The sequence below is a fragment of the Pistacia vera genome, unplaced genomic scaffold (assembly GCF_008641045.1).
Source record: "Pistacia vera cultivar Batoury unplaced genomic scaffold, PisVer_v2 Contig34, whole genome shotgun sequence".
In the NCBI taxonomy this organism is placed as follows: domain Eukaryota; kingdom Viridiplantae; phylum Streptophyta; class Magnoliopsida; order Sapindales; family Anacardiaceae; genus Pistacia; species Pistacia vera.
The window spans coordinates 981,246-1,000,889 of NW_022196157.1; the positions used below are offsets into that span (position 1 = coordinate 981,246).

Below are 19,644 nucleotides of genomic sequence, written 5' to 3' on the forward strand. Positions count from 1 at the left end.
AATCGTCGACAATCAAACGGTTTGTGATAACATTATCGATTTGATAATATAGTGTGAGCTTGTGGTTATATATTTATTTGTTCAGTATCAAATTATCACCGTATTTTGTCCCCAAGAAAAGACAAGAAGTTTCACTTGCATCCCAAGCATAGATATCCAATATTTTAAGTATTCCATATTAAATAATATTAATACAATAGTAATATATTTAACATTAAATTATATTTTATACTAAGCTCATTCAGCCTAAAAAAATTTAAATTATATAATAAGGTGCAAAGTTTGCATTTGCATCAAGTAAATTTAGCAATATATCTAGAAGATTTGCGTTTCAAATTGTAATACTTTCTATTGCAAAACAAACTAAAAATGTTGTGTTTAAAGCTTTAGAAAAGGCTGGCTGCAAGTGTTCTCAACAGTGGTAAGGGGAGAGTGTGGCTCGATCCTAATGAGGCCAATCACATCTCCTTCTCCATTTCCTAAGGGGAGAGTGCAGGAATGGACATAAGAAAGCTGGTAAAGGATGGATTGATAGTGAAAAAGCCTATGGGAAGAGGAAGCCCATGAATCAAAAGAGAAAAGGGAGGCATTCAGGATCAAGAAAACTCAATAAATTGAACTCAAATCTACCTTATTCAACTTTAATTAGTTTTCACAAAAAATTGCATAGAGTTTCAAATAATTAGAGGCATCAGAATTCAGGTGAGCAACAACAAATTGCAATAAGCAAAAAAACTTAAAAATAATATAAATGATTAAATACGTGAAGACTTATGATCGACGGACGCTACATAGAAAATAGAAAGAGAAAATACAATCACTTGTAGCATAAACTTACAGACATTCACAGCATTGAAGATGGTTTTTATAGTCAAGTGCAGCAATATTTATCATGTCAGCCACTTGTTGACTTTTGCAGAGGAAATTGAGGAAGCAACTTCAAAAGTTCTTTATCCTTTGACAGTAAACCCACAACTATGGAAAATGTGATATCATCCGGTATCACATTTCTGTCATTCATTTTGTGAAGAAGTTCAACCACTTTAGTTGCATCATCATTTTGTAAGAAACCTTGCATAAGCGCATTGAATGTTATTACGTCTGGAGCAATGCCATTCATTTCCATATCAAATAACAAATCATATGCCTTTTGTAGTTTCCCCTCTTTACAAAACCCATTGATTAAGATGGTATATGTCGTAACGTCTGGCATTAGGCCTTTTTGAGGCAATTTGTGAAATATCTCCCAAGCAATTTCGATCATTCCATTTTTACACAACCCATCAATGAGGCTGCTATAGATTTCAATACTAAGTTTAAACTCATAGTACTCCAAAGTACGAAACCATTTTGCTGCCTCCAGAACACAGCCATTCTTGCATAGCCCATCAATCAAAATTGTATATGTACATAAATTAGGAGAAACATTATGAAGTTTCATCTCATCAAATAGTTTCCGTGCAGTTCCAACCTTATTTGATAGAAAAAGACTAGTCAGCAAAGTGTTATATGCAGCAATGTTGGGTCTAATTCCCTTTGAATTCATTTCCCTGAAAAGACTCATAGCATTCTCTAACTTCCTATTCTTGCCATAGGCATTGATCAAAGTATTATAACTGACAACATCAGGCTTACAACCCTTACTCTCCATAGAGATTAGCAGCTCCTTTGCATCATCAAATCTATGCAGCAAGCAGTAACCATCCATCAAAGTATTATAAGTATATGTGCATGGTTGCAAACCACTTTGGATCATCAATTCCAACAATCCATTAGCTTCCTCTATCTTCCCCTCCTTGCAAAACCCATTTATCATTGTATTATAAGTCAGTAAATCAGGCTGCAAACCTCGATTCGCCATCTCAATAAACAAGCCTTTAGCCTCCTTCAGATTTCCCACAAAACACCAACCGTAAATTAAAGAGGTACAAACAACCACATTTGGCTTAATTCCTCTACTCTTCATTTCTATAAACAATTCTTTTGCCCTTTCTACCAACCCATCTTTACAAAGACCATCAATAATACTACTATAACAAACAATATTCGGCTTACAAATAAAACCCCGTTCACCATTACCAGCAACCATTTCTTCATGCAATCTAAGCGCAACACTCGTGTTCCCTGTCCGACACAACCCGTTAATCAAAGTGGCATACGTAATCACGTTAGGCCTAACCCCAAAGACAACCATTTTCTTGAACAACCTCGTAGCCTCCGTACCCCTATTCTCCAAACACAAACCCTTAATCAAAGAAGTCAAAGTCACAACATTTGGGCTAAAACCCCACCTCAAAATCCTCCCGAAAAAAACAAAACTATCACAAACTCGACCCACGTTACAAAAACAATTAATCAAAACATTCAAAGTAATTAAATCTGGCAACAAACCCATCGAATCCGCTTGCTTGTACAGCAAAATAACGTCTTCATAAAATTTTTTCTTAGCAAGAGCTCCAAACAACCAGTTGAATGATGAAATCGGTGGTTTGGGTTGCATATCAATCATTATACAAAAGAAATAGCGTGCTTCATCAAGAGTGATATTACCTTGTTTACAATCTTTTTGAAGGAATTTATCAAGCCTCGCTACCTCTTCCACATTATGAACTGAACCTTGTGGTATACTTGTAGTCCCCTTACATGAATTTGTAAATAAAGATGAGAATTTGGTTTTCGTAACCGTTTCAGAAGAAGAAGAAGAACGACGAAGAAAGGTTTTGGAGGCCATTTGAGTAGCGCCGTTTGTGGAGCATCTAGGGTTCAAACTGGCTTGGTCTTTTGTGGGTTTTGAGCCTTTCACTCCCGCTCTCATTTTCCCTTTGATGTAATGACACGTATTCATCTTATTTTTAAACCATGTTTGCTATATTTTATTGCAATTTTGCCATTTTCTTTACGGACCAAATTTCATCTTTTTCGTTTTTATTTACATTTTTATCTTAATTAAAATTGAAAATGGGGGCTTCATAGAAAATAGGCGGGGGGCTATTTAGAATCACTCTATTATATGATTAAAATTTTTATTATTAATAACATTTACACTTTAGAAAAAATTAAACTTTAATAACTAATTTATAAAAATAATTAATAAATGAGTCATTTTTTTAAATATGTCATTCCTCCACGCTAATTGAGTAATGCACTAAGTTTGTAAATAGACATTCAAAGATACAATGAAATATTATTTTTTGTGTGATACGCACAAACGAAAGTAAACACGGATGAAGGTAAATAAATAATATTGAATACAATGATACATTACTATTGACTATTGAATCCAATGACAAATAAAAACTTGCAATGACCTGAAGAAGTTGATCTAGCGATCAAGAGAGTTTATTCCCTTCATTGAGTTCTTGGAACCTTGAGATCACCTATCAATTATGACATACTTGATCTTTTGGGTTTATAGGTTGTTAAATAAACCTCAAAGATCCTTCTTCGGGCTCTTGAGTGACTCCATGTAAGTCATGCATACCTCAGTGTTCCCGTAGAATTTCGTTACACCTCTCTCTATACATCCCTGTTCAGTAGAAAAAGCATACATAGTATGGATACATATTTAGTTTTTATTATTAATATTTTATTTTCGGTTTTTGAATCACGAGTGATCTCGAGATGAAGAGATTTACCTTGATAATTTCAATTGACAAACCAGAGGCTCCATGAAGCACCAAATAAACACTTTTCTTCGAGCTCAAGGCATGTACATCCTAAACATGGAAGAAAACTGGGAATGGGCAAACAAGTTAACGAGGATAAAGCTAGGGTCGAAGGTGAAGATATTAATCCCGAATACTAAATCGAAATAAAGTAAATTAGTCAAACAATGAGATGTTGCAGATTATGGTTTCATGTTGATAGCGAGGGACGGGCACACTTTCTGCCAGTCAATATGTGTTGTAAAATGTTAAATACTATGAGTTAGAACTGTGTAAAAACAATATTTTCAGAATGAAGCTTTTGCTTTCTTGTTCTTTATTTACCGAAACCTTTCAATAAATAACAGTATTACATCCCTATAATCAAGAAACAAATCAACCAAAGAAGGAAAAAAGCATTAGCCTAAATCAGGAAACTAATATTCACTTGCTATACAAAGACAATATACAGATCACATTCCAATACCACCCTTCAAGTTGGAGCATGCAAATTTTGAATGCCCAACTTGCGAAGAATAAACTCAAATTGACGTCCACCTAGTGCCTTAGTAAAGATATCAGCGAGTTGGGAACTTGCCGGGACATAAGTTGGTCGAATGGTACCATTGGAAACGGCATTATGAACAAAATGACAATCGATCTCGATATGTTTTGTTCGCTCATGAAACACTGGGTTTGCAGCAATATGTAAGGCTGCCTAGCTGTCATAATACAGCTTGATCGGACTGGGATGGTCTACCCCAAGAGCCAAAAGAAGTCCTTTCAACCACTTCAGTTCGCAAGTAATCATAGCCAAAGATCGATATTCTGCCTCAGCAGATGAGCGAGATACGATATGTTGCCTTTTGGTCTTCCAAGAAATTGGCGAGCTCCTAAGATGAATATACCAACCAGTCAAAGATCGACGAGTTAAAGGACAACCCGCCCAATCCGAATCACACCAAGCATAAAGATGCAAGTCACTGTCAGACCTCAGCATAATTCCTTGTCTAGGATTTCCTTTCAAGTAGCGAACAACACGCAAAGCAGCCTCCCAATGCTCTTGCCATGGCTAGTGCATAAACTGGGCCAACATATGCACGCAGTAAGATAACTCAGGTCGCGTAACAGAGAGATAAATAAGGCGACCTACCAAACTGTGGTAACTTTCTGGATCATTTAAAATATCACCATCTGCCAAAGCCAATTTATGATTCTGTTCGAGTGGGAAGGTGGCAGGTTTAGCTCCGAGCAGACCAGCCTCATAGATAATATCCAATGCATATTTACGTTGACACAAATAAATTCCTTCAGGACTGCGAGCAACTTCAATGCCGAGGAAGTATTTCAACACCCCCAAATCCTTCATATGAAAGCAACAACTCAAATACTCCTTGAATTTTTGAATGGCTGCATGATCATTTCCTGACACAATAAGATCATCAACATATACAAGAACATTAATTTGTACCGTGCCTCGTCGCAAAATGAAGAGAGAGTAATCAGAGTACGATTGCCTGAAACCATAATCTTTCAAAGCAACAACCAATTTTGCAAACCAACATCGAGGAGCTTGTCGTAATCCATACAAAGATTTCTTCAGATGACATACCATCCCTGATTTGTTAGAATGAAAACCCAGAGGCAAACGCATGTATACCTCTTCCTCCAAGTCTCCGTGCAAGAATGCATTATGCACATCCATTTGATGAAGTTCCCAATTTTTAGCCGCTGCCACAGCCAGAAAAGTACGGACTGTAACCATTTTTGCCACTGGCGCAAAAGTTTCATTGTAGTCAATTCCTTCAACTTGCTTATTGCCTAGGATTACCAATCGAGCCTTGTAGCGTTCAATGGTCCCATCCGCATTATATTTGATCCTGTACACCCATTTACAACCTATGGCTCGTTTTCCTGGCGGTAATGGTTTTAAAATCCACGTTCCATTATCCTCTAGTGCGTGTATCTCTTTTTGCATTGCTTCTCTCCATTTCTCATCTTTTAAAGCTTCAGCAAAAGAGCTAGGCTCAACACCTGCAGTAATGGCTACCAAGAAAGCACGATGTTGCACAGAAAATTTATCACAGTTCACATAATGTGCTATGGGATAAGGACTACCTGAGGAATGCTGATGGGCGTGTGAGTTTGCAGAGGGGCTCAATCGTTGCACTGTGTGTAAGACATAATCTCGCAGCAAGACTGACTCTTGTCGCTGTCGGTGACCACGGCCGAGTAATACTTCAGTTTGCTGGCTGTCAACAGTTTCATTTGCACCCTTCTCATCTACAATCGCTTCTTGATCTTGTGCATGACCAATAGATTTCTCTGTGCATTGTTCATCATTTACATGATAATAAGGAGGTATGTCCTCGTCGGCTACGCATTCATCAAAGGCATTGTTGCAGGTCTTGTCATGTTCAATATTGTCTTCTTTCTTGTAAGGAAACTCATGCTCCACGAACACAACATCTCTCGAGGCAAAGAGCTCACCTGTAGCCAAATCATACATGCTCCATCCTTTCTTGCCGAAAGGATATCCAATAAACACTCATTTCCTGCTTCGACTAGCAAATTTATCTCCTCCCTGTCTTTGATTATGAACATAAGCCAAGCATCCAAATACGCGGATGTTTTTATACGAAGCAGCCTGTCCAAATAACATTTCATAAGAGGTTTTTCCGTTTAATAAAACAGATGGAGTCCGATTGATCAAATATGCAGCCGTCAACATGTATTCTCCCCAAAACTCAATAGGCAAGTTTGCTTGAAAACGTAGTGCACGAGCCACATTGAGTATGTGACGATGTTTCCGCTCCACTCTCCCATTCTGTTGTGGAGTTCCGACACACGAAGTTTGATGGAGTATTCCATTCTTCACAAAATAATCAGCCAAACAAGTAAACTCAGTTCCATTATCACTACGCACTATTTTCACAACTTCATGAAATTGTCTTTGCACCAAAGTAAAGAAATTTCGAAGAGTTTGTCCTACTTCAGATTTATCATTCAGCAAATACACCCATACACCTCTTGAGAAATCATCAACTATTGTCAAAAAATAACGTGCACCACAAAAAGTCTGAGTTCTATAAGGACCCCATAGGTCACAATGAATCATTTCAAAAATACTTGAAGCTTTATTATCACTAGACACAAACTCTCCTCGACTTTGTTTTGCTCGAAAACAAACTTCATAGCTTTCAATACATTTATCACTGTTTCTATCAATTATTGGTAACAATTTAATAACTTTGTTAGACGGATGCCCCAACCTTTGATGCCAAAGTTCAAATGTATTTTTCTGTGTTGTCTTCAAAGCTTTAGCCGAAACCATGCCTTGAAAGTAATAGAGCCCCTCGCGTTGTTCACCCGCACCAATCAACATCCTCGTATTGCGGTCCTGTATAACCCAAAATTTGTTAGTGAACTGAACTATGCAATTTGACTCATCAATTAATTGTGATACCGAAATCAAGTTGCACTTCAAATTGGGCACATATAACACATTATTTAATTTTAGGTGCTTATGCAACACCACTATTCCTTCTTTCTCTGCCACTGTTTCCTTCCCATCTGGCAGTCCAACTGGGCACACAAGAATGGACTTCACATTGCTCATCAACTCAAGACTTCCTGCCATATGATGAGAAGTGCCGGTGTCAAATATCCAATCTATTGTTTTATACTCACCATTCAGTCGTCCCTGATTTCCTTCTTTTTGTTTGTTCAAAAGATGCAGCAACTGATTCCATTGTTCACTACTTAAACCCGCTCAATCCGTCAACTGTCTGTCCTTAAGTCATGCTTTCCTAAGTTACTCCTGCATTTGCCCGAACTGGACCACCACGTCCTCTTCCTCCCGAAGAGAATGACTGTTTCAGACCTCCTTCTCCTCGTCCCATTCCGCTTCCTCGAGGTCTATTTCCCCACCAATCTGGATACCCAACGAGCTGAAAGCATGAGTCTGCATTGTGTCCTGTCTTACTGCAGTTTGCGCACACCGCAGATTTATCCTTAGTGTCAGTTCGTCCCTTTGAGTTTGATCTTGTTTGAACAACAAAAGCCATGGGCTCACCTCGTTGTTCCCTTCCTTGAGTCATGTGACGAACTCGCTCCTCTTTAACAATCATAGCATATGCTCGATTCAGGTTTGGTAACGGTTCGGTACTCAAGATATTGGAGCGCACTGTGCCTTAGGTTGAGTCATCCAAACCCATCAAGAACTGATGTAGTCTCTCTTCTTCACGCCTCTTATCTAATTCTGTCCCAATGTTGCATTTGCATCCTCCACATCTGCACATCAGATTCTGCTCATAGTTTCCCAACTCTTCCCAGATTATCTTCAATTTTCCATAATAACTCACCACAGCCATTCCTTGTTGTTTACATCCAGCTAACTCAGTTTTAAGTTGCTGAATACGTGGTCCGTTTCCTACAGAAAACCGCTTCTTGATATCATTCCAGAGTTCCTTCGCAATCTCCATGTATGTTATGGTCGATCGCAAAGTTGGTTTAATTGTGTTCAGTATCCATGATACCAACATGGAGTTGACTGTCCACCAATCTTCTTGCTCCAGTGAATCTTCTGACAGTGGCTTCATTGTCCCATCGATGAAGCCAAAATTCTTCTTGGCACGTAAAGCTATCCTCATCGCCCTTGCCCATTCGTCATAATTATCACCCTTCAACTGAACTTGAGTGATGATGTTTCCTAGATTGTCGCTAGTTGATAGATAATAAGGAGAAGTGGTGAACCTTGCTGCGGCGTATTTGCCCTCCTTCTTTCCGTCAATTTCATTCCCTGTACTCATTCTTTAAAGAAATTGTTGCTTGCAACCAACATATAAAACACGATTGACGGGTGAAATATGCTTTTGCAATAAGTAAATTGAGGTATAAACGTAGAATATTTGCATTTCAAATTGAAATAATTTCTATTGCAAAACATATTTGGAATTAAAAATGGTATGTTTAAAGCTTCAGAAAAGGCTGGCTATAAGTCTTCTCCAGTGTGGTAAGCAGAGAGTGTAGCAATTGTATAAGTTAATGTATGCATATTATATAAGTTATTTTTAGTTTAAAAACCTTCAATTACATGAATTGTCAAGATAGATAAGAAAGAAGATTAGACATTTATGTATTTATTGACTTGTGTATATAATGAAGTATCATTTAGAGAAGCATAAACATATTTTGTTTATAATGTCATAAGAAGCAGGCATAAGGGCACGATGCAAATCCATTTCTATTGCGCAAGGAAATTCGTTCTGAATTGTGGTTTGTGTGTAAGTTGAAAGAATGTCAAAACTTTAATGTGCATGTAATTCCAAAATTACAAATGGAAATTTCATTTAAGTTCAATATGACAGTTGAATGTATTTGAATACTAAATGTCAAGAAAAGAGTTATCGTTTTCTACTTTTTTGGTTTAAGAAAATATAGAATTTGGGAATTTTAATTTTTGACAATAGGCAACCAATCTCTACCAAGTCTAGAATAACCTAGTTTATTTATGCATATAAATGTCAGTGTACTAAATATTATAAGTTTTGAACTTTTGATCATTGAGAATACTCTCTTATTCACCTACAGCAAACCTAAAACAAACCTTTATTTCAATATCCACACTTAAACTGAAAACTCATACAACATTGAATGTTTGTATGTTTCGCCCAGTCGAACCACGACAGATGGGAAGTTAGATTGGTTTATGGCATTAGGAAATCCCTGCGTCTCTAAGCAGACACCAGCATGCTTTCCATAAACTTCACCTCCTATTCCGACGACTTCATTGACATAGTTTCCGGTGTAAAACTACATCCCCGGGGCATTGGTCCACAGGTTAAGGACCCTTGAAGATGACGGGTCCTTCAGTTTTACAGCATGCTTCAACCCCGATTTGTCTTCCCCAAAATCAAGCACGTAGTTGTGGTCATACCCTAAACCCACTTCATGGATTGATGCACCAATCTTCTTCTCAGAGGTGAAATCAAAAGGGGTTCCTTTGACTGGCTTAATTTCACCGGTTGGGACAGTGCTCTCATCTACTGGAGTAATGTGCGGGCCCCCAATCTGAATTGAGTGCTCAAGTATGTTCCCACAGTTGTGGCCTGCTAAGTTCCAGTAGGTTTGTTGAGCTTAGCTGATTGAAGTTGGCTTATTCTCCGGAACTGCTTCCATGTCAAGTCTCAACGTCGTTTTTGAAGTAAGTTTGTAACCTGCAGTCACAGACACATCTCTTGGGCAACCTATTACGAGGCAAACAGAAGAATTAGAGATGGAAATATGAGAGAAGCGGGGAACAGGGAGAAAGAGAGAGAGAACGAACCTTCTTCCCCATCACGACTGTGATACTTAAATGTAATAGATGGGTTTTCACCATTCTTTTGTTCTGCTACCTTCCATATCACTTTATCATAACCCTTGAAACCACCTAAAGAAAAGAAAAGACAGAAGATTTTTTCAGGGAAATAAATTTGCAAAAATTCAAATACATTCTCGTGCATAAAGATATCATACATCTGCCCAGTGCTCAGAAGCCACTACTATTATGTTTTTCTAAGATAAACTCCCAACAATTAATTTGCAATGGCATTTTTCGGTTGGATAAGTGTCTCTGTGTCTTAGATCAAACCAGAAGGGTATACTTATTAGTTTGACAACAACTTGACATCGCTAAAGTCGACAAAAGAATGGGGTATCTTCTTCAAGTTGATAAGACGGACAATTCTCCACTACATTGGAAAGCAAACTTTTAGGTACCCTGGTTTGTAGCATTACAAAAGCAATATGCTGCAGCTTATATTTCTTCTCTAAGTGCTGTGGCTACTATATTAATGCCACAAAGCAATATGGAAAAGTGCGTTTATTGATGAGTGGCAAAGTTCCCACCTGCCGGAAAACAGAAGACAAGCTTTTGCTGGACTACAAAAGTTTTAATAGGGACTGACCTAAAACAACACAAGATTTACAAATTCATTGACTCCCAACACTTCGGCATAGTTAAAAACACACCCTTGGACGGAAAAATCGCATTATGAAAAAAAATAGTCAAAGGGTTTACAATTCATACACAATCTAATCAATGTACCCAGAATCAGTCATCCAATCGTAAAAAGATGACAAAAAATCAAATGGGGTTGAGAAAAGATAGAAAATTTACCACATATGGTTCAATAGAATCGAATCCAAGAACAACATCAGCCAAATTTCCTTCAAAAAATTACAAAAAGAAAAAAATATCATCCATCAGCAAAAATAAAGTGACTGAGTAGTAAATTTAAATAAATAAATAAATACCCTGTTTGTCAGGTAAAGAAAGCGACAAGATTGTGGCGCCAAAATTGGAGATTTTGACATGCATGGATCCATTGTTAAGTTCAAAGACCTCAGGTTTCTCACTCTGATCAGCCATCTTCGTCTGAGTTTTAGTTTTGAAAATGGTAAGACTGGAGTTGAGCAAATGATTTGTTATATTTTAATGGAATGGGGTAGAGATTAGTGGGGGCATTTCTGTCTTTTTCTCGTCTGATTTTTCACTAAGTATAAATCATCAGTTTGTTTCTAATCTGTTTACTCAGCATTTTCACACATCTTATTTGGGCCATAATAGGGCGAAAGTAGAGATGATAATTTGGGCCGGGCCATGGACAATCCCAGGATTGACCTGACCCGATAATAATTATTTTTTAGTTAAAAATCATTGGTAAAACTATATTATTTAGACATCTTTTTAAGTACAAAAATAAACATATTTTGGTTCTATTCCAATTCCGCTTCACCTTCACGTCGATAATGTGCATAACCTTACTTTATTGTTTATAATGTCATGAGAAACACTATCAAAAACTCGATTTCGATGATTATATTGAGTTAATAACATTATCGATTCGATAATACAACCTGAATTTATCATTATATATTTATTTGTTCAATATCAAACTATCATCGTACTTTGTTCCTAAGAAAAGAAAACAAGTTTCACTTGCATCCAAAGCATAGATATCCAATATTTTAAGTATTCCATATTAAATAACATTAATACTATAGTATATATTTAACATTAAATTATATTTTATACTAAGCTTTGCGTTTCAAATTGTAATACTTTCTATTTCAAAACAAACAAAAAATGGTGTGTTCTCAACTGTGGGGAGAGTGTGACTTGATCCTAATGAGGCCAATCACATCTCCTTCTCCATTTCAAATAAGTCTTAATTATTATGAAAACTTGCAATTGCAGGAATGAACATAAGAAAGCTAGTAAAGGATGGATTGATAGTGAAAAAGCCTAGCACAATCCAGTCAAGATCAAGAACAAAGCAATCCCATGAAGCAAAGAGAAAAGGGAGGCATTCAGGATATGGGAAGAGGAAGGGAGGCTTCCATCAAGTGCTTAGGAAATTGCTTTTCAAGTACAGGGAGCTCCAAAAGATTGATAAGCACTTGCACCATAAGCTCTACTTGAAGGTCAAGGGAAGTGCTTTTAAGATCAAAAGGGTGCTTTTGGAGAATATTCATAAGTTGAAAGAGTGAAAATGTAAGAGAGAAACAGCTTTTTCATCATCAATTTGTGACCAAATCTACCTTATTCAACGTTAATTAGTTTTTACACAATACTCTTATTAAGTTCCTAGTACAAAATTGCATAGAGTTTAAGATGAATAGAGGAATTAGAATTCAGGTGGGCAACCAAAAATTGAAATAAGCAAACAAAAAAACCTTAAAAATAATATAAAGGATTAAATACGTGAAGACTTATGATCGAAGGATGCTACATGGAAAATAAAAGAGAAAATACTACCCTTTACATTCACAGCATTGAAGATGGTTTTTACAGTCAAGTGCAGCAATATTTATCATTTCAGTTTCTTGTTGACTTTTGCAGAGGAAATTGAGGAAGCAACTCCAAACATTCACGATAATTTTCATGCTTTACAAGCAGATCTACGACTGTAGACAATGTTGATTCATCTGGTATCACATTTCTGTCATTCATTTTGTGAAGAAGTTCAACCACTTTAGCTGCATCATTATTTTGCAAAAAGCCTCGCATAAGAGTATTGAATGTAACAGCATTTGGAGCACAACCCTTTTTTTCCATATCAAATAACAAATCATATGCCTTTTGTAGTTTCCCCTCTTTACACAACCCATTGATTAAGGGTATATGTCAAAAGTCTGGCATTAGGCCTTTCTGAGGCAATTTGTGAAATATCTCCCAAGCAATTTCGATCATTCCATTTTTACACAACCCATCAATGAGGCTGCTATAGATTTCAATACTAAGTTTAAACTCATAGTACTCCAAAGTACGAAACCATTTTGCGCCTCCAGAACACAGCCATTCTTGCATAGCCCATCAATCAAAATTGTATATGTATGTAAATTAGGAGAAACATTATGAAGTTTCATCTCATCAAATAGTTTCCGTGCAGTTCCAACCTTATTGATAGAAAAAGACTAGTCAGCAAAGTGTTTATATGCAGCAACGTCGGGTCTAATTCCCTTTGAAATCATTTCCCTGAAAAGACTCATAGCATTCTCTAATTCCTATTCTTGCCATAGGCATTGATCAAAGTAGTGTAACTTACAAACATCAGGCTTACAACCCTTACTCTCCATAGAGATTAGCAGTCCTGCATCATCAAAACATGCAGCAAGCAATAACCACTCCTCAAAGTACTATAAGTATATATGTTTGGTTGCAAACCTCTTTGGATCACAATTCCAAACCAATGGCTTCCTCTATCTTCCCCTCCTTGCAAAACCACTTATCATTGTATTATACGTCAGTAATCAGGCTGCAAACCTTGATCCGCCATCTCAATAAAAAAGCCTTAGCCTCCTCCAAATTTCCCACAAAACACCAACCGTAATTAGAGGATTACAAACAACCAGATTTGGCTTAATTCCTCCACTCTTCATTTCCAAAAAAATTTCTTGCCCATCTACCGACCATCTCTACAAAGACCATGGATAATACTAGCGTAAGAAATAATATAGGCCTGACCCAAACACAGCCATTTTCTTGAACAACCTCATAGCCTCCGTACCCCTATTCTCCAAATACAAACCTTTCATCAAAGAATTAAAAGTCACAGCATCTGGTTAAAACCCCACTCAAAATCCACCCGAAAACAACAAAACCATCACAAACTCGACCCACACTACAAAAACAATTAATCAAAACATTTAAAGTAACTAAATCTGGCAACAAACCCATTGATCCGCTCGCTTGTAAAGCAAAATAACGTCTTCATAAAACTTTTCTTGCAAGAGCTCCAAACAACCGGTTGAATGATGAAATGGTGGTTTGGGTTTCATATGAATCATAAACAAAAGAAATAGCGTGTTCATCAAGAGTGATATTACCTTCTTTATAACTTTTTGAAGGAATTTATCAAGCCTCGCTACTACTGAACTTGTGGTATGGTTGTAGTCACTTTACATGAATTGTGAATAAAGATGAGAGTTGGGTTTCGTAACCGATTCAGAAGAAGAAGAAGAACGACGAAGAAAGGTTTTGTAGGCCATTTGAGTGCGCCGTTTGTGCTAGGGTTCAAACGAGTCTTTTGGGTTTTGACTTGAGTCTCATTTTCTCTTCATCTTAGTTTTAAACCATGGTTGCTATTGTATTACAACTTTGCCATTCTTTACGGACCAAATTGAACATTTTGAGTGTGGGTTTGCCAAACTCTTTGGTTTTTATATAGTTTTTATTTACATATTTATCTAAATGAGGGCTTAATAAAATGGGGGGCTTTAGAATCACTCTTTATTGATTGATTAAAACTTTTATTATAATAACATTTACACTTTAGAAAAAAATTAAACTTTAAAACTAATTTATAAAAATGTGTACAAAAATAATTAATTTTTTTTTAAAGCATAATATAGAGTTTTTTTATTTATATGTCATTCGTCCATACTAATCGAAAATGCACTAGTTTGCAAAATATATTCAAAGATACAATGAAACATTTTTATATGTATTCATTATCCAATGATGGAGTTAATAAATAATATTGACTATGGAATCCAATGACAAATAAAAACTTGCAATATCCCTAACAGATTTGTTGGTTTGGCGATGAAAGAGGTTTACTATCTTGGACCTTGAGAACCCCATTGAAGCAAAGAGAAAAGGTAGGCATTAAGGAAATGGGCAGAGGAAGGGGACAAAAGAAGTTTTGTGGGAGAGGACTGAGAAGAATGAGAAGATTGACAAGCACTTGCACCATAAGCTCTACTTGAAGGTCAAGGGAAGGGCTTTTAAGAACAAAAGGGTGCTTTTGGAGAGTATTCATAAATTAAAGAGTGAAAATGTCAGAGAGAAACAGCTTTTCATCATATGACCAAGAAAACTCAATAAATTTAGTTTGTAAAAATTGCTACCATTGTTAAATGCAATCAACCTAATTATGGATTAGATCAAATCTACCTTATTCAACTTTCATTAGTTTCCACACAGTACTCTATTAAGTTTCTAGTACAAAATTGCAAAGAGTTTAACATAATTAGAAGAATCAGAATTCAGGTGAGCAACAAAAATTGAGATAGGCAAAAAATACTTAAAAATAAATAAATGATTAAATAAGTGAAAGATTACGATCAAAGGATGCTACATAGAAAATAGAAAGAAAAAATGCTATCACTTGTAGCATAAACTTACAGACATTCACAGCATTGAAGATGGTTTTTATAGTCAAGTGCAGCAATATTTATCATGTCAGCCTCTTGTTGACTTTTGCAGAGGAAATTGAGGAAGCAACTTCAAAAGTTCTTTATCCTTTGACAGTAAATCCACAACTATGGAAAATGTGATATCATCCGGTATCACATTTCTGTCCTTCATTTTGTGAAGAAGTTCAACCACTTTAGTTGCATCATCATTTTGTAAGAAACCTTGCATAAGCGTATTGAATGTAACAGCATTTGGAGCACAACCCTTTTTTTCCATATCAAATAACAAATCATATGCCTTTTGTAGTTTCCCCTCTTTACAAAACCCATTGATTAAGATGGAATATGTCATAACGTTTGGCATTAGGCCTTTTTGAGGCAATTTGTGAAATATCTCCCAAGCAATTTTGATCATTCCATGTTTACACAACCCATCAACGAGGCTGCTACAGATTTCAATACTAAGTTTAAACTCATTGTACTCCAAAGTACGAAACCATTTTGCTGCCTCCAGAACACAGCCATTCTTGCATAGCCCATCAATCAAAATACCATATGTAAATGAATTCGGTGCAACATTATTAAGTTTCATCTCATCAAATAGTTTCTGTGCAGTTCGAACCTTATTTGATAGAAAAAGACTAGTTAACAACCCATTATATGTATATACTGTTGGTCTAATTCCCTTTGAAATCATTTCCTTGTACAGACTCATAGCATTCTCTAACTTCCTGTTCTTGCCATAGGCATTGATCAAAGTATTATAACTAACAACATCAGCCTTACAACCCTTACTCTCCATAGAGAATAGCAGCTCCCTTGCATCATCAAATCTAAGCTGCAAGCAATAACCATCCATCAAAGTGTTATAAATAAACACGTTTGGTTGCAAACCTCTTTGGATCATCAATTCCAAAAACCAATTAGCTTCCTCTATCTTCCCCTCCTTGCACAACCCACTTATTATTGTATTATACGTCAGTAAATTAGGCTGCAAACCTTGATTCGCCATCTCAATAAACAAGCCTTTAGCCTCCTCCAGATTTCCCACAAAACACCAACCGTAAATTAAAGAGGTACAAACAACCACATTTGGCTTAATTCCTCTACTCTTCATTTCTATAAACAATTCTTTTGCCCTATCTACCAACCCATCTTTACAAAGACCATCAATAATACTACCATAGCAAACAATATTCGGCTTACAAATAAAACCCCGTTCACCATTACCAGCAACCATTTCTTCATGCAATCTAAGCGCAACACTCGTGTTCCCTGTCCGACACAACCCGTTAATCAAAGTGTCATACGTAATCACGTTAGGCCTAACCCCAAAGACAACCATTTTCTTGAACAACCTCGTAGCCTCCGTAACCCTATTCTCCAAACACAAACCTTTAATCAAAGAAGTCAAAGCCACAACACCTGGGCTAAAACCCCACCTCAAAATCCTCCCGAAAACAACAAAACCATTACGAACTCGACCCACATTACAAAAGCAATTAATCAAAATAGTCAAAGTAAAAAGATCCGGCAACAAACCCATCGAATCCGCTTGCTTGTACAGCAAAATAACGTCTTCATAAAATTTTTTCTTGGCAAGAGCTCCAAACATCCGGTTGAATGATGAAATCGGTGGTTTGGGTTGCATATGAATCATTAAACAAAAGAAATAGCGTGCTTCATCAAGAGTGATATTACCTTGTTGACAATCTTTTTGAAGGAATTTATCAAGCCTCGCTACCTCTTCAGCGTTATCTACTGAATCTTGTGGTATGGTTGCAGTCACTTTACATGAATTTGTGAATAAAGATGAGAGTTTGGTTTTCGTAATCGTTTCAGAAGATGAAGAACAACGACGAAGAAAGCTTTTGGAGGCCATTTGAGTACCGCCGTTTGTGGATTATCTAGGGTTCCAACTACGTTAGTCTTTTCTCCTTTGTGGGTTTACATATAAATAATACAACAATCTCACCGGAAATGAGGGTGGGTTAAATATAAAATAAATCATCAATTTCAAATCAAATCAAAATAAAAAAAAAAAACTTTTTAAGGTTTGCTAAACATTAGTCTTTAGTGAATGTGAATTACTTTGTCTGTGTTACGCACGGACAAAAGTGAAATTAAAAAAAAAAAAAAAAAAAATCAACCACCCGATTGGATAACACAACGGTCAATTATGATTCTTGGATATATTACTCAAGAGATCATGGGTTTGATACACATAGATTACTAATAGGGGTAAACACTGAAGGGATTTACCCCATTGTCAACTTTAAAGTTTCGAATGATTATTTGAAGTGTACACAAATTGACCTAAACACCCTTGAACCCTGAAGCATTACTGTTGACCATTAAGCTAAACTTTTTTTTCAATCTTGCAAATCTTGGAGACTTCTGAAGTTTATTTGTCTTTGTGCCACAGATCTTATTATCAAAATAAAACATTAAAATAAAAATAAAGAATTTCACTAATTAAATTCAAATCCTATCAGGATTCATATTTTTTTTTTGTAATTTTATCAACAAATTCTGATTATCGATTTGGTAATATAGTGAGAGCTTGTGGTAATATATTTATTTTTTCAATATCAAATTATCACCCTACTTTGTCCCCAAGAAAAGAAAACAAGATTCACTTGCATCCCAAGCATAGATATCCAATATTTCAGGTATTTCATATTAAATAACATTAAGGGGCCGTTTGGATCAGGTTGATATTATATAACGGGGGTAATATATTTTAAATTAGGTAGATAACCATGTTTGGTTGTTTTGTAAAAAAAAAAATTTCCCCAAAAAAATGTCAAACAGTGCCAAATTGGGGGTAAATCACCGGGAATAATATTACCTAGGGAGAGGGTAGTATTAAAAGCTTACTTCTGTTATCCAAATTTTTGTCCAATTTTGCCCCAAAACAGTGGACAATGTGGACGAAAATATCCTTGGCTTTGTTAATAATTACAAAACACCCAATTTGCACAAGAAGACGGATTTGTCCTCAGCTTTTTAATTTTTCAGACAAAATTGCCCTACTTATTATCAATATTTTCATAAATGCCACGAAATATTGTTGTGCCCATATTATCCTTACATATTTACATATTGTGACCAAAAAACCCCCACCCATCACAGTGCCAAATTCCCGCCACCACCGTCGAAATCTGGTCAGAATCTGCCATTACGACTCAGACAAATTTGGCCGGTGGTATCTGATCGGAAAATGCTAGATCTACGGCAAGATTTGGTCATCGACTGCCGCAAAAGGCCAGATCTGGCCATTAGAGACAGTCAAGAGTTGGCCATCGTTGAGCGTCAACGACAACCATTTCTTTGGCCGTTGTTGACTGCCAAATCGATGAATAAACGGGCATTTTCGATCGTTTTTAGGCCGTTGTGATATATTTCGGCCACCACTGACGGTGGTTGCCGAAATCTAGCAACTATGGGTGGGTGGGGTTGTTTTTGTTCATTTTTAAACTTTTTTCTGGGGGTATTTAATTAAGTTAATAAACTTAAGGAGTCTAAAAATATTTTAAAAAATAGAATAGTATTTCCCAAATAATTAAACAAACAAGTATTTTGAGAATAGGGTTTGAAATAATAAAACAAACAAACCGTTAATTATTTATATCTCGTAATCATCTAAAGGACATTTAGTAAAATGTAATTAAGACATCTGCTCTTACAGCCAACCAAACAGATTAATTAGTAATATAAGTAATCATCCCAAGGGCATTCTAGTAAAAGGGTATTTTAGGACATCTGTTATTACTATCAACCAAACACATTAATTATTAATACATCCCAATTGAACCAAGCACAATAATAATTTAAACCCGATAATCTACAATGTAATCTTTCTTTCCGGTAATTTTATTACTAAGATAAAAAAAACATTATAGAATCCAAACGCCCCCCAATAGTTTAGTATATATATAATCTTAATCAACTAAAGGCTTTTAATAGAACATAATACAATTTAAATTATAGAATAAGGTGCAAAGTTTGCTTTTGCAACAAGTAAATTGAGGTATAAATATAGAATATTTGCGTTTCAAATTGAAATAATTTCTATTGCAAAAGATATTGGAATTAAAAATGGTATGTTTAAAGCTTCAGAAAAGGCTGGCTGCAAGTCTTCTCCAGTGTGGTAAGGGAAGAGTGTAGCAATTGTATAAGTTAATATATGCATATTATATAAGTTATTTTTAGTTTAAAAACCTTCAATTACATGAATTGTCAAGATAAATAAGAGAGAAGATTAGACATTTATGTATTTATTGACTTGTATATATAATGAAGTATCATTTAG

General features: G+C 36.0%; 1 protein-coding gene and 1 pseudogene across 1 annotated transcript; both read right to left on the reverse strand.

Moving 5' to 3' along the window:
* Window positions 1-708: 708 nt before the first annotated feature.
* LOC116138298 (putative pentatricopeptide repeat-containing protein At1g12700, mitochondrial) lies at window positions 709-17,258 on the reverse strand. The gene is made up of 2 exons (XM_031424013.1): window positions 15,552-17,258; window positions 709-1,071 (listed from the first exon to the last, which is right to left on the reverse strand). The coding sequence occupies exons 1-2, from the start codon at window positions 17,209-17,211 to the stop codon at window positions 896-898; spliced, it is 1,836 nt and encodes a 611-aa protein (XP_031279873.1). The 5' UTR covers window positions 17,212-17,258; the 3' UTR covers window positions 709-895.
* Window positions 9,224-10,317, reverse strand: LOC116138245 (annotated as a pseudogene).
* Window positions 17,259-19,644: the final 2,386 nt, after the last annotated feature.